At 46.1% G+C, this 24,738-nt stretch overlaps 1 protein-coding gene across 19 annotated transcripts in view; it reads right to left on the reverse strand.

Moving 5' to 3' along the window:
• Positions 1-24,738, reverse strand: part of TENM4 (teneurin transmembrane protein 4) — a 3,040,222-nt gene that overhangs the window by 534,662 nt on the left and 2,480,822 nt on the right. For all 19 annotated transcript variants that reach the window (XM_054526090.2, XM_063711315.1, XM_054526091.2 and 16 more), the window contains one exon: positions 22,541-22,642. In XM_054526090.2, the coding sequence (XP_054382065.1) occupies positions 22,541-22,550 (10 nt within the window). In that variant the 5' untranslated portion in view covers positions 22,551-22,642. The remainder of the gene's footprint in view (positions 1-22,540; positions 22,643-24,738) is intronic.

The raw sequence follows: 24,738 nt of genomic DNA on the forward strand, positions 1-24,738 counted from the left end.
CCTGCCCAAGACCTCACAGGTAGTGGGGTGGGCAGGGCAGCCAGAGCTCAGGTCTCAGTGAGGGAATACTGATGCTCTTTCCATGTGAAATGCCGCGTCCCATCAGGATGACTTACCTTTTAGCGGTTTCATGTGGTGGGATCATTTTTGACTTTAGCCTCTTGTATTCTGCTTTTCCCTAGGTCCTACGGCACTGTCTGGTGCATTGGACTGAGAATTAGGAGACAAGCTTGTGGCCCGGCCAGTCATACTCCGACTTGCTGCAACAAGTCACGGTCTCTTTTTGTCCTTCACCTGCTGAGTGATGAGTTGGGCTGGATGGCTTCCGTAGGAAACTCCCCACAGACTGACACATCTGATCCTACAAGTGTCCATCCACATAGCAGGGGCCCTGACATTTACCAAGCAGTGAAGCACAGTGCCAGGGACACAGTGGCCTCACTCATTCTCACAGTAGGTGGGCAGATGGGTTCTTCTCTCCCACCTTGCAGGGAAATGAAATGAAAATGAAGGCTCACAGAGGTCAGGTGATAGTCAACCTGCCCAAGGTCACACAGCTAGAAAATGGCAACTGTGATGGGTTTCAGGAGGGGTATGAAGGATGGGAGTGTTTGGAGGTTGGGGGCAGCCCAGCTGCTGAGACATCCAGACAGGGCCATGGGAGTGGAGAGCAGGGGTAACATGGTTTGGCTGTGTCCCCACCCAAATCTCAGTTTGAATTGTATCTCCCAGAATTCCCACCTGTTGTGGGAGGGACTCAGGGGGAGGTAATTGAATCATGGGGGCCGGTCTTTCCTGTGCTATTTTCATGACAGTGAATAAGCCTCACGAGATCTGATGGGTTTATCAGGGGTTTTTGCTTTTACTTCTTCCTCGTTTTTCTCTTGCTGCCACCATGTTAGAAGCACCTTTTGCCTCCCACCATGATTCCGAGGCCTCCCCAGACATGCGGAACTGTAAGTCCAATTAAACCTCTTCTTGTTCCCAGTTTCAGATGTGTCTTTATCAACAGCATGAAAACGGACTAATATAGTAAATTAGTACAAGTAGAATAGGGCATTGCTGAAAAGATACCTGAAAATGTGGAAGCAACTTTGGAACTGTGTAACAGGCAGAGATTGGAACAGTTTGAAGGGCTCAGAAGAAGACAGGAAAATGTGAGAAAGTTTGGAACCTCATGGACACTTGTTGAATGGCTTTGACAAAAATGCTGATAGTGATATGATCAATAAGGTCCAGGCTGAGGTGGTCTCCAATGGAGATGAAGAACTCCACTGGGAACTGGAGCAAAGGTGACTGTTGTTATGTTTTGGCAAAGACACTGGAATCATTTTGCCCCTGCCCTAGAGATTTGTGGAATTTTGAACTTGAGAGAGATGATTTAGGGTATCTGGTGGAAGAAATATCTAAGCAGCAAAGCATTCAAGAGGTGACTTGGGTACCGTTAAAGGCATTCAGTTTTATAAGGGAAACAGCATAAAAGTTTGGGAAATCTGCAGCCTATGTGATAGAAAAGAGAATTCCATTTTCTGGGGAGAAATTCAAGCCAGGTGCAGAAACTTGCATAAGTAGAAAGGAGCCTAATGTTAATCCCCAAGACGATGGGGAAAATATCTCCGGGCCACGTCAGAGACCTTCACAGCAGCCCCTCGCATCACAGCCCTGGAGGCCCCGGAGGAAAAAGTGGTTTTGTGGGCTGGGCCCAAGATCCCCGTGCTGTGTGCAGCCTAGGGACTTGGTGCCCTGTGTCCCAGCCACTCCAGCCGTGCCTGAAAGGGGCCAACATAGAGTTCAGGCTGTGGCTTCACAGGCTGGAAGCCCCAAGCCTTGGCAGCCCCCACATGGTACACAGAGTCAATAACTGAGGTTTGGGAACCTCTGCCTGGATTTCAGAAGATGTATGGAAATGTCTGGATGCTCAGGCAAAAGTCTGCTGCAGGAGTGGGGCTCTCATGGAGAACCTCTGCTAGGGCAGTACAGAATGGAAATGTGGGGTCAGGGCCCCCACAGAGAGTCCCTACTGGGGTACTGCCTACTGGAGCTGTGAGAAGAGGGGCACCATCCTCCAGACCCCAGAATGGTAGATCCATTGACAGCCTGCACCGTGCACCTGCAAAAGCCGCAGAAATTCAACAACAGCCCATGAAAGCAGCCGGGAGGAAGGCTGTACCCTGCAAAGCCACAGAGGTGGAGCTGCCCAAGACCATGGGAACCCAGCTCTTGCATCAGCGTGACCTAGATGTAAGATCTGGAGTCAAGGGAGATCATTTTGGAGCTTCAAAATTTGACTGCTGCTGGATTTTGGACTTTCATGGGCCCTGTAACCCCTTTGTTTTTGGCCAATTTCTCCCATTTGGAATGGCTGTATTTACCTAATATCTGTACTCTCATTGTATCTAGGAAGTAACTAGCTTGCTTTTGATTTTACAGGCTCATAGGTGGAAGGGACTTGCCTTGTCTCAGATGAGACTTTGGACTGTGGACTTTTGGGGTGATGCTGAAATGAATTAAGACTTTGGGGGACTGTTGGGAAGGCATGATTGGTTTTGAAATGTGAGGACATGAGATTTGGAGGGGCCAGGAGTGGAATGATATGGTTTGGCTGTGTCCCCACACAAATCTCAACTTGAATTGTATCTTCCAGAATTCTCATGTGTTGTGGGAGGGACCCAGCAGAAGGTAATTGAATCACAGTGGCTGGTCTTTCCCGTATTATTCTCACGATAGGGAATAAGCCTCACGAGATCTGATGGGTTTATCAGGGATTTCCACTTTTGCTTCTTCCTCATTTTTCTCTTGCTGCTGCCATGTTAGAAGTGCCTTTCACCTGCCACCATGATTCTGAGGCCTCCCCAGATATGTGGAACTGTAAGTCCAATTAAACCTCTTTTTGTTCCCAGTTTTGATTATGTCTTTATCGGCAGCATGAAAACGGACTAGTACAAGAGGGCATCTTGCAAGCCTGGACTGAGGGGAGATAGCACCAACCTGAGCCCAACAGGCCTGGCCGTGAGTCCAGGCCCTGCTTCTCCTTAGCTGTGTGACACTGGAGAAGTCACCGTGTGTCTCTGAGCCTGTTTCTTCACCTTGGCTCATCTCGTAGGCTTGCTGAGAAGATCAAATGGGAAAACAGGTCTGAAAGCTACTATGGAAGTCCACAGCCTCAGCCTCAGCACTGACTGGTTCTATGTCCCCTTAAGCCTCAGTGTCTCTGTGAAACTGGGGTCCTAACCCAGCCTATCGGGGTGTTGTGGAGAGTAGTGCCCGTGTCTGAAGAGTCAGCCCCGTGCTGGTGCTGTTGATGGTAGCCGTTTGCCATTCCTATCATGGACAAAGTCTGTACAGGTGTGTGTTCAGGTCAGACACTGTTCTCCACATTTCCTGAGGCCATTTCCAGGGGGTGCATTCTCTTCCTAACAGGGCCTCAGTCACACCTGTTCTCAGGCTTGTGGCCCCATCGTGCTGCTCACCAAACAGAACATTCTAGAAGCTGGAAGCCTCATTTTCTCTCCTCTTCCAGGCCTGGAGACTTGTCTCTCAGCTGTGACAGGCCTGAGAGCCCACCTGACCCACATTTCTAGAACTTTCCAACCAGCCTCACTGACAGAGCCTTGTAGCAGTAGCCTCAGTGTGAGGAGGCAACAAGCTGCCTCCCTCAGCAAGGCTTATGGATGTGTGTTCAGCAGATGGTGCCTGGTCATGCCCAGGGGTAAGGGGTTTTCAGCAAAAAGGAACAAGGCTCTGAGTCCTCGATATTCCACGCCAGACTGGGGCCGTTTTCCCCCATGCTTTCATTTTCCCTGAGCCAACTAGAAAGTAGGGCTGGCACTGGTTTCTCTTGGAGGCAAAGGTGTGACTGGAAACAGGCTGGGATGTTCCCACTGACTCACCACAGGTTACTGAGAGCACTTCGTCTTGCTGGAAGGGACCGGGGATTGTTTCTTCAAGTGGTATCATGCCCATTTGAGAGGGGAGAAAACTCAGAATGAGAGGGGAGACAAGGAAGCGAAAGGAGGAATTAAGCTAAACTTCCCAACCCTGGCTGCTCATTAGAATCACCTGGAAGTTTTCTTTAAAAAAGCCCCTGCTTGGGCCCCACCCCAGGTCAGTGGAACCAGAACCAAAAGCTGCTCAGGACCTTTTGCCGGAAAGGTGCCTTGTTTGCAGTTAATCCTACAGCCATGTCATCATGGGAGCATTCGTCCCAGGCTGGATTGATCCAGGTCCATCTAACCCCCAAGTTCACAAGTACCCAGAATTCCAGTTTAACACTCTCCCCACACATCAACAGCAAACTTCCCACCTAATCCTTCCCACTTCCCATCCTCCTGTGATTTCATTTTCCCATTTGGCATTTTATTTTGATGTTCAGGGCATAAAGGGCCAATAGCTTTCCCCAAGCTATTTCTCCTCTGAAGCAGTGAAATAACTTAGCAATTTTGGAGCCATTTAAAATGCATTGTTTTGCTGGGGGACATGGTCAGGGGGAAAACCTGGCTTTCTCTTCTCCTGAACCCTAGCACAGAATGTAGCAGGCTTCCAATCAAGAATTTTTTTTTCAGAGTCTTGTTAGTCATGAAGGTAGAAGCCTTTCTGCACACACTGTGCTCCCGGTGGAAGGAAAGGAGACTCAAACACCTGCAGGCCGTGCAGGCCACTGCTGGAACACAGGCTCAGGGCATAGAGGCCCAGCTTCATACCTGGCCTCTCCCACTCCTCCATGTGTGACCTTAACCTGGGCATCCTCTTTTGTATGACGGCAACACCATCAACCACCTAAAAGGCATTCATCACGATTAGGTAAGAGGCCTAGCACATTGTTTACTCAACAAATAAATAGTAACTATTATTATCAAATGATGAGGATGATAATTATCGTTCAACCACTACCCTAATCTTTAGTTTCTGTGAGGCCAGCCTCCTTGATTAGGCCGCCACTGCGTGAAGAACCACTGAGTGGCGAGGACTGGTCTGGGTTTCCTAACAAAGGCTCTTGTCTTCTCTCTGATGGCCTGGTCTCCCAAATACAATCTATGAGGACCAGGCCACATAAACTAAACAAGTGTCCAAGCTCAGGCACCACCCACAGAAGTTCAGATTCCATTGGCCTGGGGAGGCGCCAGGCCGGGGCTTTCAACATCCGCCAGGTGATTCTAATGAGCAGCCAGCCAGGTTGGGGAGCTCTGCCTGATTCCTCCTTCCCCCTCCTTCCACCACTCTCTCCTTCACAGTCTTTATTTCCTCCCCTCTAAAATGAGAGAGAAGAAGTTATGTAAAGAAACAATTCCCAGCACCACACTTGTGCTCTCAGGAAACTGGTGAGTTGGTGGGAATAGACCCAGCCTGTTTCCAGAGACACCTTGGCCTTCAAGAAAAACAGGTGCCAACCCTGCTTTCTAGCCCTGCTTCCATGCACTTAATTGACAAATACTTATTGGAGACCTACTCTGTGTCAGGCAATGAGCAGGATGCTGGGGATGCAGAGGGAGGACAGTGGCACCGTCCTGCTCTTGGGGAGCTTTCCTTCTGTGTGTGTTGAGTGGGGAGATGATGGCACTTGAAGAAGGAGCATGGGGACTAGGAGAAAGGTTAAAAGAGGGGACTTACCTGGTCTGGGGAAATCAGAGCAGCTCTCTCTGAGGAAGCAACATGAATTGAAACCTAAGGGATGACCAGGAGGTGGCCAGGAGAAGAGGGGATGGAGTCTGGAGGAGTCCCTGATGTTAGACGCTGCAAGTTAGCAGAACTGGAAGATGGCCAGTGTAGGTGGAGCAAAGAGAGGGGGAAGAATGAGTCAGGATGTGAGTAGAGAGGTCAGATGTTCACTATACAAATACTCATGGAGAGGTCAGATGTTCATTATACAAATACTCATGGAGAGGTAGAATAATATGGCCAGGGCAGTTAGGAGCAAGCCCACTGTACCCGGTATGTCTGGATTCAAATCTTGCCTCTCTGTCCTCCTCTCCAAATTGGAGATGATGACAATACTACCTACTTCAAAGGGTTTTTGTTAAGATTAAATTTGCTAATTCATGTAAACCATGTAAAAGAGTGGCTGGAATACAGTAAGCTGTATAAACCTTTGCTGTCATTACTATTATGTGCTAGGCATTCATTGTTTCAGCCTCTTCTTCTACAAGATAAGAATAATAATGTCCCTGACTCAGAATGCTATTGTGAAGATTGAATGAGAAGGCACAGGTAGAATACTTCCATTACCTGATACATGGTAAGCCTGCAATACAAGTTCATTGTCATTATTTATCCTTAATCGTTATGTATGCTGAGTAGAGGATATGGAACTTTTTGGAACAAACTTGCAAGCAATCAAATACCCAGAAATGGGTGGAGCTCTCTCAGGGGATGCCCTTTCATTGCAGGTACGCAGTCTTGGGGCTGGACAGCTCACTTAAGCAGGGTGGCTGGATGTGGTGCCCTTGTAGTCTAAGAATCAACAATTCTACTCATCTGCAATTTCTATTGATTTCCACCCATCTCTAAAATTTTTCAGGAACATGTCCCGGAGGGTTTAGTCCCAGACAGTAATCCTCTGCTGCCTGTTTTCCTGCTGTGGTTGGCAGACATTCAATCCAGACAACTCCTCCTCCACAGCAGCTGACAATGGCTGTAAGGAGTGTGCCACGCAAGGGTGAAAAGTGGTTCCCTGGGGTTGGCACCCAGCATTCTCTGCCTTTGCAGCATACAGGACATCAGTGGCCTCGTCCTACCAACCAAGGTCATGGTGAGGCTGATGTGCAACTTCCCAGGCAGACGCCTTGGAAAAAACTGACTGAGATCCAGCTCAGGACCCGCAGGGTCTCTAGAAGCATCCAGTCACTCTTCTCGCCTTCTCTCCTGGGGTGCCGTTCATTGCTGCCGTCTAAAAATAGCAGTGGTTATTCAGGGAAATGCACCATGCTCTGTCTCTAGGGATGCCAATGCAGGCCTCTTTCAAAAATAGAACCCCAATCAGTTGTGCTTCCTAACTCTCTGCCTCTTCCTCCAGTCTCAGAATCCTTCAGAAGGACCCAGAGGCAGGGCAGCAGTCCGATGCTGGGCATCACATAGTGGGGAGAGCTAGAGCTGGGGCTTCTCGCCCAGGTTTATCTCCTTCTAAATATCTCTACTTTTAAAAGTCCACTTTACCTTACTCCGCAATGAATCTAGTGTCCCCCAGGACATGCCATAGGTTCCTTCATCAGTGCTGGAAGGGACCTCAGAGATTTACTCCCAGAGCAAACTTGGCCCAGGAAAGGCAAGGGTCATCCAAAGTCACGCATTAGAGCAATGCAGGCTGGGCCTTCCAGGCTTACTCCTCATCACTGTGTGGCCATGCCTGGTGCCCTTGAGGGACATGGGCATCCATTAAAACACTAGAGGCAGCTGCTATTTTCATCCCATCTCTCTTTGGCTCAGCTGACACATGGATGCCTTTCAAAGGCATCGTTCTTGACAGAACATTTCAAAGTCAAGGCAGGGGCAGGAGAGGACAAAGCTGTTGCTCCAGGCACAAGCACAGCCTCTGAACCTTTTGCCTGTCACTAGTAGTTTCTGTCCATACTAGGGGATTATTATGCCCTGGAAATACTTCTACCTGGGGCATTACAAGTGACTCATACTCTGGTTGCCTTAATACCCAGAGTCATCCAGGAGAGATGCTTGTCAGACCTTGTTTAATCAGTCCCAGCAGAGAGCATGCTTGAAGGATGAACACTATTATAATTATGCCCCACACAGCTTTCTGACCTTATTGAAAAAGTTCGTGCTGCAGAGGGTCTGCAGGAAGAATCTTTTGTTCCAACTGGTACAGCGTGGCCTATCATTAGGACTCATGAACATTAGTAATTCCAGAAGTAGGACATCACACAACACAGAGAATATGACCTTGGCTGGAAGAAGGCAGTTGGGAAGTTTGGGCTTGGCCTCATGCTATTCCATCATCTTGTGAGTAGGGCTTGAAAATTGCGTTTCTAACAGTAGTGTTTCTAACAGTAGTGTTGACACTGGTGGTCCAGGGACTGCACTTTGAGAACCACAGAAATAGCCACCTGCCTTGCTTTCCTCATGGGATTCTAGTGATGCCTCCTTTGGAAGAGCTGTGGCTAGTCCAGCTCTGCCATATGCCTGCTGTGTAGGACCCTCAGACCCTCACTTATCATCTCTGAGTCTTGGGTTTCCTACTTTTAAATGGAAATAACTCCTACCATGTGTACTTCAGAGTGGCGAGGGTCAAAAGAGAAATAACCAGGCAAAAAAAAAAAATTCTGAAAATCATAAAGATATTCAAATAACACATATTTATTGGGTACCTACCATGAGTCAGAAGCTCTATTAGATGCAGGGGATACTGGCATGAATAAACCAGAATTCCTGCCCTTAAGGAGCCCAGGGGAGAATGGGGAAGAGGATAAATGAACCACTGATATAGTCCTGTGCAGTAACAGAGACTCACAGAAGCATGAAGGAGGGGTGGGGCAAGTGGTTGAAAGCCCTCTGATTTCAACTTTAGGGTGAAGGGAAACCACTGTAGGGTTTTCAGGTAAAGTGACCCAATCTCATTTGTTTTATGGGAAGATCAGTATGGGCTGGGGAATGAGTCATCAAGAGGTGCTAGGCTAGAGGCAGAGAGGCAGGGAGACAGTGGGGAGGCTGCTGCAGTGATCCAAGAGTGAATGAATGGAGATAACTTGATGAATTTGAGAGATATACAGGATAGGATTCACACGGCTTCGTGACTGGCCAGGTGAGCGAGACAAAGAAGGAGGCAGAACCAGGGTGGCACCCAAGTTTCTGGTCCACTGACTAAGATGGGAAGGACTGGGGAAGTGGGTGGGGGAGGAGATGATGTGAGTCTCTTTGGGGCATGATGAGCCTGAGGTGTCTTTGCTGCCTCCTGTAGACACTGGTCACAGCACTGCCATGAACAGGACCTCGTCCCATAAACCACTGCCACTCTGACTGCCAGGTCTTCCCTGCTGTGAGGGACTTTTCCCCTACCACCCTACCCATGCTCTGGCTTTACAGAGCTGCTGTTCTCTGCCTCTTCCACATGCAGCTGTGCCTTTCTCATCCAGAGGCAGCTCCAAAATGAACAACAGTAGCAATCAGCGAGTAATCATCTTTTTTTCCCCCCCTATACAATGTCTGGGTGTGCAGATGATGTTTGTGATTGTTGCAAAAATGATGGCATGAAAAATTTGGCTCCTGCCAAAGAAAGGAAGGAAAAGAAAACCAGTTTAAATAAACTCACATAGTTCAGACCCGATTTGAAGCTTCTTAACCTGGAGCCTGCAAAGGTTCTCTGTCCCTCTGTTCCCTGTGGTGTTTGTTTGGTGGTTGAGTTTGGGGGTGGCTTGTAAGAACCTGCGAGGTTGGGACAGTCCAGTAGTGGCCCCTGGGGACTCTGAGAGTCAAGGTGATGGTGGATCTGCTCTAGCTTCCAGTATGAGTGCTGGACATTCATGAAGAGCAGCGCCCTGAGCTTTTCACTCACACACAGCTTAGCTCCTAGACAACTGAGAGGAGGTGCTCATGGCGGTTCTAGGTGGCTTTACGAGTACCCTAGACAGAAAGACCATGGACTAGAGGAGGCCCATAATGACAAGCTGTCACTGTTACTCTGTTCCCAGGACAGCCAACTGCATCCCACACTGTGCTAAAGGCTTTACCACTGTCTTGGTTTAATTTGTCCTCACAATTGTCCTACAAAGTAGGTATTAATAATCCCATTTTACAGACGAAGAAAATGGAGGGAAAAGTTAATTATGATACTGCAGCTAGTAACAGCAAAACTGGGATTCTAACCCAGGTTGCCTGATTCAAAAGCCCATGATTGAGCTATAATTAAAAAAAGACATATAATAACAAATATTGATGAAGATGTGGAGAAACTGGAACCCTTATACACTGCTGGTGGAAATGTGAAATGCCACAACCTCTGGAAAACATTCTGGAAGTTCCTCAAACAGTTTAACATAGCATATGATCCAGCAATTCAATACCTGGGTATTTGCCCAAGAGAAATGAAAACATATCCACAAGAACATTTGTATACAAGTGTTTATAGCAGCATTATTCATAATAGCATAAAGGTGAAAACAACCCAAATGTCCATCAGCTAAGAAATGGGTAAGTAGAATATGATATGTGCACACAATGGAATATTGTAGTTTTCTCCCTTTATCCACAGAGGATATGTTCCAAGGCCCCCAGTGGATGCCTGAAATTAAGGATAGTACCAAACCCTGTATATACTATGCTTTTTTCTATACATACATACCTACCTATAATAAAGTTTAATTTATAAATTAGGCACAATCAGAGATTAGCAATAATAAATAGAGAAATTATAACAGTATACAGTCAGATATCTGTATCATGGGGGATTGATTCCAGGACCCCCTGCAGGTATCCATATCCAAGAATCTTCAACTCCCTTACATAAAGTGGCATAGTACAGTCTGTAATTGTGGGTTTCTATCTGCAGTTGGTTGAATTCATGGATGCAAAACCTGTATGTCCAAAGGGCTGACTGCACTATAATAAAAGTTATGTGACTATCATCTCTTTCCCAAAATATCTTATTTTGCTGTATTCACAGGAAACTGAAATTGTAGAAAGTGAAAGTACTATATTTGGCGAGAAAAAGGAATGAAGTACTGACACATACTACAACCTAGATAAACCTTGAAAACATGCTAAGTGAAAGAAGCCAGCCACAAAAAAACACATGTTGTATGATTTCATTTATACAATAAAATTTCCAGAATAGACAAATCCACAGGTGCAGAAAATAGATCTGTGGTTCCCTAGACCTGGCCAGAGCAGGTCTAGGTGGTGCAGGGGGTGGAGGCATTAGGTTAGGAAGAAATCTGGAGTGACTGTTAATGGATATGGGTTCTTTTGGGAGAATAATGAAACTTTTCTGAAATGGATTGTGGTGATGGTTTCTTGACTCCGCAAATACTAAAAAGCACTGAATTGTACACTTTAAATGACTGTATGTATATGTCAATTATGTCTAAATAAAGCTGTTATTTTTAAAAAGCAATGGTTAAATATTAAAAAAGAAAAAAATGAAGAAAAAGCAACTATAATCCTTCCAAGTAAAAGCATCTGGAATTATTATTTTTTATTCATTCAACAAATCTTGAGCCCCTACTATGGCCTGGGCACCTATCTCTGGGAGCTGTGACTAGAAGTTTCTAGTCTGGTTGGGGAGATACAATGTGGGTACAGAACCAAGCTTCATGGTAGAAGAAGCCAAGGGAACTGAAACAGTAGGATACCATTTCACACCCACTAGACTGGCAAAAACTAACTTCTGATATTACCACAATGGCAAAAATGCAGAGCCATAGATAGGCTGATATACTGCTTGAGGGAGAATAAATAGGTATAGTTTGGAAGGAAATTTGGCAGTGTTTAGTAGAGCTGCAGATGTGCCTGCCCTGTGTCCTAGCCATCCTATGCACTCCTAGGGTATAGCAGGGAGAGTCTTACACATGTGCACAAGAGGATATCAGCAAGAACCTTCACAGCAACACAGCTCACGCTGGATGACTGGAAACAAACAACCAAGTCCAGCAACAAGTGAAAGGATAAATGAGCTCTATTACAGCCACACAACGGGTTATACACAGTGGTAAGTTCCAACAAAACCCAATATATATCAAGTTTGAAGATATACCAAACAATAGCATCTATTGTTTGAGGATACTGTACATACATATGTAGTAAAAGTACAGAATTGTGTGGGAATGAGCAATACTAAATTCCAGATACTTGTTGCCTCTTAGGAAGGAGAGGAATGAGATTGGGGGGCACACCATTGTCTTCAATTGTGCCTATTATGTTTCTTTTAAAGTTTCTTGCAATATCTTTCTTTTTTTAAATTGAAATTTGTATTGAGATAATTAAGGATTCACACGCAGTTTTAAGAAACAAGAGAGAGGTCCCTTGTACACTCTGCCCAGTTTCCCTAATGGTAACATTTTGCAAAAGTATAAAATACTGTCATAGCCAAGATATGGATATTGATACAGTCTACCAATCATATTCAAATGTCCCATTTTACTGGTACTCATGTGTGTATGGGTTAAGTTCTATACAATTTTACCACTCGCATAGGTTTGTGTGTCCATCACCACAGTCGAGATACAGAACGTCTCCATAGGCAAGGATCCTCATGTGTCCTTTTATCTCCATACCCACCTCCCTTCCACCCCCAGCCCAGGTCCTCAACTCCATCAACCACTTACCTCATTTCTAAAATTTTGTCATTTCAAAAATCAATGAAATCAGACAGTAGTTAAGTTTCTGAGATAGTTTTATTCTCACTCAGCATAATTCCCTGGTGATTCATCCAAACTGTTACACATAAGATAGTTCATTCCTTGTTAGTGCTGAGTAGCATTCCATAGCATGAATGGACCACAGTTCACTGTTCACCTGTTGAAGGACATCTAGGCTAATTCCAGTTTTGGCTATTATAATACTGAGAATGTTTTAATTCTTGGACCGGGTGGTAGGTATACAGATTTTCACTGTATTCTTTATTCTACTTTTTGATACAAGGAACACTTTATAATTGAAATGAAGGAAGAGAGAAAGGAGGCACTACTAATGTTGAACCAACTCCATGCAGCCACCGTGCTGAGAAGAGGGCAGCTCAGAGTACAGAACTCAGGGTGAAATCTAAGGCCAACGCCATGGGCCACTGGCAGGTCTGGTGTTCAGGAACAGGGCCAGGGTGCCTACTTGCTTCAAGGTTTTAGGCCTTATAGGGAGCAATGAAGCCTGTCCAAGTCCTTTAGCCTCTGGGCAAGTGCTTAGGGAACCTCCCCTATGGCAGAGCTCTTTCCCATGCCTGGGTGTCTGGGTGTGCTGCCCTGAAGCGGAAAAATCAAAAAGAAGGCAGAAGAAAAGAGCTCCTAGTCAGGACATCTAGAAATGCCCCTATGTTCCCAGGGGACAGAATGAAATCTGGCATCTCCTGAAGGCCTTGAGAGAGATCTAGAATTGCAGGAAAGTGGCTGCATGAACAGTGCTGGAACAGAGAATGCTTATTGGAAGGAACTGAGAGCTTTCTTCTAATTTGGGGTCAAAGCTATGTGGGGCTTTTGTTGCCAGTGGAAGATAATGAGGCCCTCCTTGATTCTCTGTGACATTCAGGTGCAGGGGACACAGGTGTAGCCCTGGCTTCCTGTGTACTTCTTACACTCTGATATAGTTTGGCTGTGTCCCCACCCAAATCTCAACTTGAATTGTATCTCCCAGAATTCCCACATGTTGTGGCAGGGACCCAGGAGGAGGTAATTGAATCATAGGGGGCCGGTCTTTCCCATGCTATTCTCATGATAGTGAATAAGTCTCACAAGATCTGACGGGTTTATCAGGGATTTCCACTTTTGCTTCTTCCTCATTTTCTCTTGCTGCTGCCATGTAAGAAGGGCCTTCCACCTCCTGCCATGATTCTGAGGCCTCCCCAGCCATGTGGAACTGTAAGTCCAATTAAACCTCTTCTTATTTCCAGTTTCAGGTATGTCTTTATCAGCAGTGTGAAAATGGACTAATACACATTCCTCACCATGTAGCTTTAACCTCCTTTGCCTAAATTCCTGCAAACACCAATTATGAATTTCTTAGTCCTGGGCAGGGCATGGGGCAGTGACAAATTCATGCTATAAACATTTACTGGGGGACTTCCTGGTGCTCAGACATCTCCCTGACCTCAAGAGCTCCCAGTCAGGACATCTAGAAATGCCCCTGTGTGCCCAGAGAATGGTGACATATGCTGGGAAGGCCACAGAGACTATCGGCTGTGGGATAGGGGCAGAAGCAAGGCAATGAGCCTGTGGGGTCGGGGCAGTCTGCCTGCAAGTTCATCTCCAGGGGGACCTGGGAGAATGAGCAGGAGTTTGCCAGGCTCAAAGTATCCAAAGGGCTCCACATGCTGAGAGAAGAGCTTTGTAAATGTGCAAAGGCCAGGAAGCACTGCTATTAAAGCTACAACTACTGCTGCTGTTGCCAAGAATAATAATATCCCAACTAACACGGAGTGAGAGTGTTAACCATGTGCCAGGTGATGTCCCAAGTGCTTTATGTGTATTATTTGACCCTAACAACAACATTATTTTGTTATTACTACTATATCAATTATACACATAAAGTTCCAGAAGCACAGTGTGGCTACGTAACTTGCTTTAGGAGATGGACACAATTTGGAAGTAGAAAAACACAGATTTGAAACCAGAGCCTGAGCTCCCTGCCATCTCTGATGAACTCTTTTGGGAAAGGGGATAATACAGGCGGCTGGGTGTGGTGGCTCACACCTGTAATCCCACCACTTTGAGAGGCCAAGGCAGGTGGATTGCTTGAGCTCAGGAGTTTGAGACCAGCCTGAATAACATGGTGAAACCCCGTCTCTACAGAAAAATACAAAAATTAGCCAGGTATGGTGGCATGCACCTGTAGTCCCAGCTACTCAGGAGGCTGAGGTAGGAGGATCGCTTGAGCCCGGGAAGCAGAGGTTGCAGTGAACAGAGATTGTGTCACTGTACTCCAGCCTGGGTGACACAGCAAGACTCTGTCGCAAAAAAAAAAAAAAAAGTGGGGGATAATTTAGGGCCTCCTATGATACTGTGAAAAGTCTGGGCTTCCTCTGGAGAGCAACGGGAAGCCACTGAAAATCACTAACTAGAGAGAGTCACAAGCCCACCTCTGATAGGAATGCTATTCCAGAGCCTGCTCTCTGTAACTGTACCATATGGCCTTCTAACATGCTTGCCTCTTAACATCCTGAAATTCTTGCTCTAGAATTCCTAGAGCAGAAGTCTCTATCAGGAGTCTCTCAGAGCACGGGGCATCTCAATGGCTAGCAGAGGCTAACAGCAACCAGAATACACATTCCAGTGGGGCAGACAGAACACCATGAAATTAATGATCAATTGCTACATAGTATTAAGCACATCTATGAGTAAGGCCTTTGCCTATTTTAGACAAGTGCTATTTATGACAGAGCAACAAACAGTGACAGATTGCTGAGGCTTGCCTTCTGAAGACCCAATTTTGGAGAATTATTCATCTTGAAAGCACTTCGCTCCACCCTGGTTTCCTCATGTGTAAAATGGGGGTGATAAGAATACCTACTATCACTGGGTTGTTGTAAAGATTAAATGAGCTAATACTACTCAGGCAGATACTGACCATGCTACAAATGGTAGTTCTTGATGTTGTTGTTCTTGTGATTATTTTCAACCCAGTGGGAAGAAGCTTGGCCTCATAGCAGATGACCCTGATCCAATTCCAGACTCCCCCACTTCCTAGCTGTGTGACTTAAAGTCATTGACCCTCTCTGAGGCTCTGTGGCCCCATCTGTGTATCAGAAATAACAATGCTTACCTCACTGGGTATTTGAGAGTGTTAAATGGACTGTGAAATGCCTAGCACAGTGGCTGACACCTAATAGCTACTCAACAAATGTCTGTTCTCACCCCTGGAGTGTTTTCTGCATACTTGGCTTTTCCACTATGGCCAGAATCCAAAGAGGCAAAGGTTTATGTGCTTCTCATTGCTCCTTTCTACCAGGGGAATTTTCACAAAGGCAATGGGAGGTGGAAGATGTCTAAAGACATCCATTTCCCAGCGGGTAAGTCAAGGCAGTACAGCGACAGAGGTCCACAGCCTTGCAAACAGCCCTTGGGCCACTACCTCAATGGCTTTGGATAAACTGACCACCGAGGTGTGCAGCCGCAGATGCAATTAGCAACAGGAAGTGAGTCCAATGATTGGGAGGATTTGGTAATTGAATCCACCAAGGATAATGACACTGACCTTCCTATTTGGAAATAAACCAGCATTTGGCTTGTAAATGGCTCTGCAATCATTCTGACTGCACACCCAGCACTGTGCAGCTTCCCTACTCTGAGGATGCAGGATAGGTAAAGAAGGATTGCATCAAAGGGGTTTTGGAAGAGCAGCAACATCCACAGCAGTGGGTGAGTTCGCTCTGCTAACCCCAACCCGGCCAGCCTTGGGAAAGGGCAGAGTTCCACACTTAGCTTCTGTGGCTGTCTGGTGCTCCTTCCCAAAGCATGGGAGCCCTGGGCCAGAAGGCGTTCCCTCACAGTATTCCTTTTTTAAGCAAATCGGGAACTCTTGAGTTTCCAGCACAATCTGTGGTACCTTTTAAATCTCATCTTAGGTTCACTGCTCCTTCTTCTTCCCTAAGCCTATTCATGTGTTCAGTTAGTCCACCAGGAATAGTAATGAAGCTAACACTGGGTGCTGGAAGACAATGGTGGTATGGGGAGGCCGCGGGCATCCTGAGTGCTCTGAGTGGAGACTGGAGGTGCAATCACAGGGAAGCAGAAGAAGCCTAGGAAGATAGACATGGTCTGGAAAGAAAGAGCTGAAACCAGCATGAGGTTATCAGTGGTCACTGCAGCACTGCTAAGGACCACTCCAACCTCACCAGTCAGTGCATGGCACCCTGCCAGAACCAGCCTCAGCATTTCTCCTTGTGCGGGGAAAGTATGGTATTTCCAAAGGATAAGACAGTCAGGCCTGGCTTCAAACTCCAGCTTTACCAGGTATCAGCTATATGTCCTTCTCTGCATTGCAGTTTGATTACTGGAAATGGGGACATTTCTATCTCTTAGAGCCAAAAATATATAGGTTTTTATAGTGAAGATAAAACATACAATATGCCTAGCATAGATACCAAGCCATAGTAAGAGTTCAGTAAATGTTTATTTAGCCTTACTTAACAGACATAATTGGCACCATATGGGACAATATACTCTTAGCCTCATAAGGTTTGTCTGCTTTACTCAATATTTACATAGGAAGTACGGTGTCCTCTTTAGGATTATTTCTTCAGTCTGACCCTGAGAAAAAATGCACTATCCTAACTCCTTTGACTTCCCAGTTCCCATCGCCAGCCAGGATGAACAGGGCCTGACCATGTAATAATCTCTGTCACCAGTACCTGTATTTAATAGCAACATGGGGTTTACATCTTAATTGTCATGTCTTCCATGAAAAGCAAGCAACATGAAAGCAGGGATTATGGATTGTCTGCTGTGCGCATGGGAACTGTCATGGTAGACTCCAATTGGGCGGACCAAAGGAGCATATTGGTGTCCCTGTTCAATTTTCCAAGAACTGAAACATATGTCTGGAAAGATACAACAGAAACACATCTTTAAAAGAGCAGCAGTACGCAGCAGTAAACACTGAAGGCCAAGCAAACAGTGCCAAGCAAGCGTGGAGTCGTGGGAAAAGTGGTCATGGGCCTTGGAAGAGGCTGATGGGAGTCTGCAGTTTGAATCCCAGCTCTGGCTTTTACTAGCAAGGTATCCTGGGGAGCAGGGAGGGGAGAAAAATCTGCTTATCCATCTGAAAATGGGGAAAACACAGACAACTGCTGCGATGATGACAGGAAGAATGCCTGGCACATAGTGAGTGCTCAATTCGCTGCTGGTTTCTTTCCTCCTCCTTTTTCTCATTTCCCCCTCTCTTCTAGATAACTGGCATTACTTTATTTGCTAATGAATTAGAATTAGTAGTGGATGACTTTTATCTGCCTGTTGGTGACCATAGCCCTCTGTATACATACATTTGTACACCATCAAGAAGTTGCTTATAAAAGCACTTTCAATGGCTTCTTACTTTTTAAACAACAATCACAAAAAGCCCCACCTCCTTCGCCTGGCATCCAAACCTTTCCCCAGTAGGCACTGACCCCAACCTGGAACCCCACCTGCAACCACTCTTCTGCTTAAATGCTCACCCACCAGGGTTCTGGGTGAGGTGGAGAGTGCAGTTCAGCCTTGGGTTTGGAAAGATGGTAAGAAAGGCAATCTGAAGGCGGTCACACCAACTTGACCTTAAAGCACCAAGAAGATTCTGCTAAACAGACTAAGATGGGAAAAGCATTCTAGGCCAAGAGAATACCATGTGCAAAGGCCTAAGATCTCCCTACAGCAGCGAGGCATCATTCCAGGAGAACTCCTGTCCCCTGTCTACTGAGACTGTTCCCACTTCCCGTCTTCTCTTTACTAGATTCACGGTTGACTTCCTCCTCACTCCCCGCCGGACTCGGGAGTATCTCACCTTTTATACCCACAGTTTTCAAAGTGTGCGCCAAGGATCCCTGAGGGTCCCTAAAACCTTTCAGGAAGTCTGTGAGGTCAAAACTATTTATAACAACGCTACAACATCATTTTCCCTTTTCATTCTGGCTTTCTCATGAACTCACGGTGAAGTTTTCCAGGTTGAATGCAGAAGCAGATACCTCTATAAAGCCAAACGTTGAAGGGATTTGCCAAAATGTAAAACAATGCCACTCCATTCATTTCTGTTTCTTTTGGAAAAGTCATTATTCATAAAAATATGTTATTTATGTTAAAGTAAGGGTTTATTATTGTTAATTTAAATAAGTGATAAATAACAATTTTAACATCTTTCAGTATTAATTAATAATATGTCAAATTTTGACAGATATAACCCACATAAATGAAAACCCTTTGGGGTCTTCAATAATGTTGAAGAGTAAAACAGAATGCTGAAATGAGAGAGTTTGAGCACAGGTGCTTTAGGGCATGCTGTGAAGAAGGCAGGAAGGCAGGGGAGGACAAGGTATATAAGTGTTCTTGGGCAGCCTCCTCAGGCAGCAATTTCTGCCCATGACTGGGATCCATTTTGAGTTAATTTTTGTATATGGTGTGAGGAAAGAGTCCAACTTCATGTTTTTGCACGTGGACATTTAGTGCCCCAGCACCGTTTGCTAAACAGATGACTCAGTCTCTCTGTGCCTTGGTAGCCATAACTCTAACGTGAACTTTAAAAGACCACCTTGCAAGGTGTTGTGACATTTAATGAGACAGAGAGAGAAAAACATGATGTGGGTTCCCTGGCATGTAGCAGATGGTCAATGCTTATAACTGAAGAAATGGACCATGGATCTGAAAGTGCTCTGAGGCACGGGCCATCATGATTACCACATGACCAGAGCTGTTCCATCCTTAAAGGTCTTTAGCACCCATTTTCTTGTCACCAAGGCCTGTGCCATCCTCAAGACACTGATTTGCAACCCCTTTCCAGGAACCCCTGTTTCTGAGTGGTCCTGAGAATCTTTTTCTTCTCCTCTTCCCTTTTTTGTCCCTTACTTTCTACCCTAAGTTTTTTATTAAATGTTCTTGGACTTAATTAATTTTAAATTGTTAACCTACTCAAATCCTTTTTGGAAAGGGGGTGGGAAGGCATGACTGAATGAATGAGTCAGTCAACTAAAAGACCACTAATTTGAAGACTGAAAAGTGAAGTGCCTGCAGCTAAAGTGACTCACAGGGGTCATCCCACTGCAGGTGTGAGAGGTGAGGCCGTGTGACGCTAACTCCAGGGCTCTCCACTGTCCCCATTTCCTCCTCCCACCCTGGAAACATCCTTTTAAATCACGTCTCCCTCCTCCACAGTGTTTGCAACACCTCCCGATTTAGTTTTCTCTCTGAATTTCATTAGTGTCCCATTTACCTCCTCCTCCTGATTTCCCAGCCGTTAAGCAGGAGGAGGCTAAGTTGGCAACAAGTCTCCGCCTCCTGACCGAGGGAGACGGGAACTCACAGAGGAGGAAAGGGGCCCCGGGGCTGCAATGCCAGATGCTGTTCTGGTCCACTGGGCTCGAGACAACAGACAGTAACTGGGTCCTATCTGTGTGTCAGGCACTGAGGGCTCAATGAGGAGCTATTCTTGCCCCAGGAAATCTCCAGGCTCATGGGATGAATGGATAACGTCTGTGCCATGTGGTGAAGGGACCTCACCCTCCTGGGCAGGCAGAGTGAGTGCATGAAAAGTGAGCTAGTGGTGGGAGGAGAAGGGCAGTGGGGACATTCCAGGAGGAAGGAACAGTGTATGTGGAGGCTGGATGGCTTGAATAGTAGCATGTAAGCAAGTCACAATATGGAACCTGTTCAATGATTTATTCTTACGCTCCCATTTTGAATCTTTACAAAGTGCCTGCCAGGTGCCAGGCATCTTTCCAGGCAGAAGAACATGGCAGGGGCCAATAAAGTAGGTCCCTGCCCTGTGGAGCTTGTGTTCTAATAGAAGAAGACAGAAAATAGGCAATTAAACTTGTCTAGTAATATACACACCAGGTAGAGACAGACGCTATGGAGAAAGATTTAATCAGAAGAGGGGCCCAGAAAGAACTGGCCTGGGAGGACTGCTCCATCCTGCTAGACTCAGATTCTGCAGCCTAGTATTTTTGCAAAACGTCTTTCCTCCTCCAATTCAGATGAGTTTGATGGGACCAACTACGTGGAAGGCCCCCATGTAGACTCGGATGAGCAGCTGAGTCTCTTGGGCTGGGCGTTGGGGAACCAGGGAGAGAAAGTCCCCGGTGAAAGAGGGGTTGAAGAGGAGGAAGAGGAAACCACACTTCAGGTTTAGATGGGGTGGAGGTCTAGATTCAATGACTTTTAAATTTTAACTTTCATGTCACTATTACAAGTGAGTATGGTGAGGTTGAAGAGTTCAGCTTTTATCTTACTATGCTGAGTGAGCCTTGGTTTTCTTATCTTAAAAAATGGGGTCATAAGAATACCTTATGGGGTTGTGGGACTCAAATGAGATGCATCAATCAACTACTTGGCACAGTGCCTCAGTAAATGTGACCCCACTTTACCTGTCCCTCTAAAGAAAGCAAAAAAAAAATCTTTTTTTTTTTTTTTTTGAGACGGAGTCTCTCTCTGTCTGTCACCCAGGCTGGAGTGCAGTGGCACAATCTTGGCTCACTGCAACTTCTGCCTCCAGAGTTCAAGTGATTTTCCTGCCTCAGCCTCCTGAGTAGCTGGGACTACAGGCACCTGCCACCACGCCTGGCTAATATTTTTTTACTTTTAGTAGAGATGGGGTTTTACCATGTTGGTCAGGCTGGTCTCGAACTCCTGACCTCAAGTGATCTACCCGCCTTGGCCTCCCAAAGTGCTGAGATTACAGGCTTGAGCCACCAAGCCTGGCCAAAAAGCAAAAAATATTAATGGAGCTCCTCAGAGAACCTATGTCTCTATTGCAGAGCATTGATCTCAGTTTGTAGTTATACACTTGTCAGGGTGAGGGAAGAGCCTACCTTTGTTTTTATTCCTTGTGATATCCCCAGAGCTTAACATAGTGCTGCACTCATGGTAAATCCTCCATATGTCTTTGTCGAATAACTACATAAATGATTAATCAGAAGTTACGTAAGGTCCAGACTCCAGCACTTTTTATTTGGAAGACCTTTGACAAGACTATTTCTCTAAGCCTCAATTCCTTTCCTGTAAAATGGAAATCATATCTACTGTGGCAGAGGAAGTTAACGCTCCTAAAATATCCATGTCTTCCCACACCTCCTGGAATCCCAGAAATCAGGCAGGACCACAGGGCTAGTTCTGGCCAATGGGCGGTGTGTCACTTCAGGACCAATGCATTTAAGAGTCAATGTTCAACCTTCCAGTGATTTCCTCCTCTGCTACAGAGACCAAAGTGGCCAATCATCCAGGTCGTACCCCTAAAATATGGCAGAGATTTCATCAGCCTGGTTGCTAAGTCACTAGGTAGAGCAAAGCTTTCCACCAATCTTGGATGGATATGTAGCATGAGAAAGAAATAAACTTTTGCTATGTTAAGCCACTAGGATTCTGGAGTTAATTTATTACTGTAGCATAACTAAGCCTAACAAGACTCATATTTCTATCTTGAAAGATTGCTGGAAGGATAAGAAAAAGTGCTTGGTACCTAGTAGGTTCACAGTAGGCTTTCAATAAAGGCCATACTCCCTCTTCCCTGGATCCTTCCTGTGTCCTCAGCCTCCCTCAATGTGACCAGTTTTCACTTATAATTTCACTCCTCTCTGTACCATGTTCCTTCTCTAGCTTGAAACATCATTCCACTTTTCCCATAGAATCCAGGAGTTTCCTGCTGTTTTTTTCATTGCTTTTCTGCACAGCAATATGAGGAAACGCTTCTAGAGAGCCATCTTAGGCACTAGATCTGGCCTCCAGACCACCTGCCTTCTGGGCAGCCTTCCACTCACCTCCCCGTCTCCCATTCCCCACTGTGCCTCTGATCTCACTCCAGTGCAGCTCAACACATAGCCACCAGACTCGGCCCTGCACCCTGGTCTCCTGTACCCAAGAATGACCTTGATCGGCATTGCTGCCTCTCTGGTCCTAGACTGACATGTGACCTCCTTGCTGCCAGCACCCCCATCACATACCTGCTGGACACCCGATCCTTGCCCACCTTGCCCTCCCACCATGCTGGCTGCCAGCTTGGTTTCCAGCAACCGTTGCCACCTACCAGTCCTACTGCATCTGTTCCCGGAGAAGGCTACCTTTACTCTGGCCAGACCTCCTCTACTTTCTATGCTGCCAAGCCGTAAAAGCCTCCAACCAAAAAACATGCAAATGTTCAGAGTCTGAGATTGCATTTCTCATCAAGGCCACAAATTTGCAGCTAACGACAGAAAATCAGAGCAGACAAGGGGACTGACCTGGCTCCATGTCAGCACGTTCTGAAGAGTCAGCAATGTCCGTGGGCCCTGCAGCCCTCTCTCCAAGGCCATTGGATCCTGGAGGATGGTGCGGGATCTTTTCTGTCGAAGCAGAGAACACAGATCCAACTGAGCGAGGTGGCAAGATGCCCCAATCCTTTCTCACAGACCCTCCGCTCCAGCAGTCATTGCAAACACACTAACTATGGGAAAATGAGGCTTGTTCCTGGTCCCACAGCAATGAAGAGAAGAAAGTGGGGTCCCGGCACCCTGCAAATCCCACACTGATGCTTCCTCTATGCAGCCTTCCTGAGAGGCTCGAATGTACCTTCCTCTGTTCTCCCATCTCATCTTGTGCTATGGGAGTAATGGTCTTGCCTTAAAATAACTGTTTACCCACCTTTCCTTGAGTGAACTGAACCCTGCAGGACAGTGACTGAAGATCTGCCCTTTTTACAACCCAAGCACCCAGCACAGGGCTTGGAGCAAAGTAGGAACTGAATGTTATTTGCACAACGGATTGACTGCACACTGTGATGGGAGTAGACAAGGAATGCAACATGGGGCTAAGGTCTAGGGTTAGTGGCCAGCGGCCCCCATTAACAGTTCTGTCACAGATTCACCAGACAAATAAGTCACTGACCTTCTCTAAATCTTACTCTCTTGCTGCTATGGTTTGAGTGTGTTCCTCAAAAGTGTTGGAACCTAAATTCCTCAATGTGGTAGTGTTGGGAGGTAGGGATTAATGGAGGTGCCTAGATTGTGATGGCTCTGCCTTGATGAATGGATTAATGCCTTCTCATAGCAGTGAGTGAGTTATCTCAATCATGGGTTGTTATAAAGCAAGGCTGGCCCCTCATGCTTGTCTCTTTCACATGTGCTCACTTGCCCTTCCACCTTTTCCCCTGGGATGAAGCAGCAGGAGGCCTTTGCCAGATGCTGGCACCATGCTCTTGGATTTCTCAGCCTCCAGAACTGTGAGCTAAATAAATTTCTTTTCTTTATAAACTACCCAGTCTGTGGCATTCTGTTACAGCTGTAGAAAATGGACTAAAGCACTTGATCTGTGGAATGGGTTGATCTTCCTGTAATATACCACATGGGAGTGTTGGAGTCACCTGGGCAGAGGTCCTTACACAGAAGAGTTCTGGTTCTGGCCCAGCTGCTGATTGCAACCTCTGGCAAATGACTTCCCCTCTCTGAGCCTCAGTTCCCTCATCTGAAAGATGGAAATTCTGAACTGGGAGACATGTGAGGTCCTTTCTGGCCCTAGAATCCTATGACTATAAATTTGATTTTCAGGACTCTCGGACAAAGGAGATACCTGTACAAAATAAAGGTTTTTCCAAATGAAGAAAAGAAATTCTACCCTACTCAAAAGAAGGGTAAAGGGAGGTGCTAAGGTTTTAGGTCATTTGCCTCAGATCATTCCAAGAGAAGGAATAGGAATTTGAATATAGGCCCTCAAAGATTCAAGGTCCCTGTACTTTTCCTGCCCCATACTGCCACATTCACCCATAAAAAATACTATAAAATGCCTTATTATACAAGAGACCTACTAGGCTAAAGAATAAGGCATGAAGGATACACTTAGGCATAGGAGGTTAACCCCCAAAAAGCCATTATTTGAGAAGCTCCCTGAATTCGTTTTTCCCAAATATATCTATGATCCTAGCTTAAAAAACATTGCTGTTTATTATAAGTTGAGGAATTGCTGGCAATTCCCATGAAAAACAAAATCCACTTAATAGTAAAATTTTGTTGTCTTCATCTACATTTACTATGTTTCTTTATGGCAAATTATTTTAAATAAAGAGTAATTCTATTAGGCAGGAACGTTCAGCAGCCTCTGGCCAAGTACAGAGTATCCCGTTGGTACTTTCCAGAGACTGGCTCCTCAACTACCTTCAGGGTAGAATTTTTCTTTTTTTTTGAGATAAGGATTTTGCTCTTGTGGCCCAGGCTGGAGTGCAGTGGCATGATCTCAGCTCACTGCAACCTCCGCCTCCCAGGTTCAAGTGATTCTCCAGCCACAGCCTCCTGAGTAGCTCCAGGCGCCCACCACCACGGCTGGCGAATTTTTGTATTTAGACGGGGTTTCGCCATGTTGGCCAGGCTGGTCTTGGACTCCTGACTTCAGGTGATCCACCTGCCTCAGCCTCCCAAAGTGCTGGGTTTACAGGTGTGAGCCACCGTGC

The sequence above is a fragment of the Pongo abelii genome, chromosome 9 (genome assembly GCF_028885655.2).
Source record: "Pongo abelii isolate AG06213 chromosome 9, NHGRI_mPonAbe1-v2.0_pri, whole genome shotgun sequence".
In the NCBI taxonomy this organism is placed as follows: Eukaryota; Metazoa; Chordata; class Mammalia; order Primates; family Hominidae; genus Pongo; species Pongo abelii.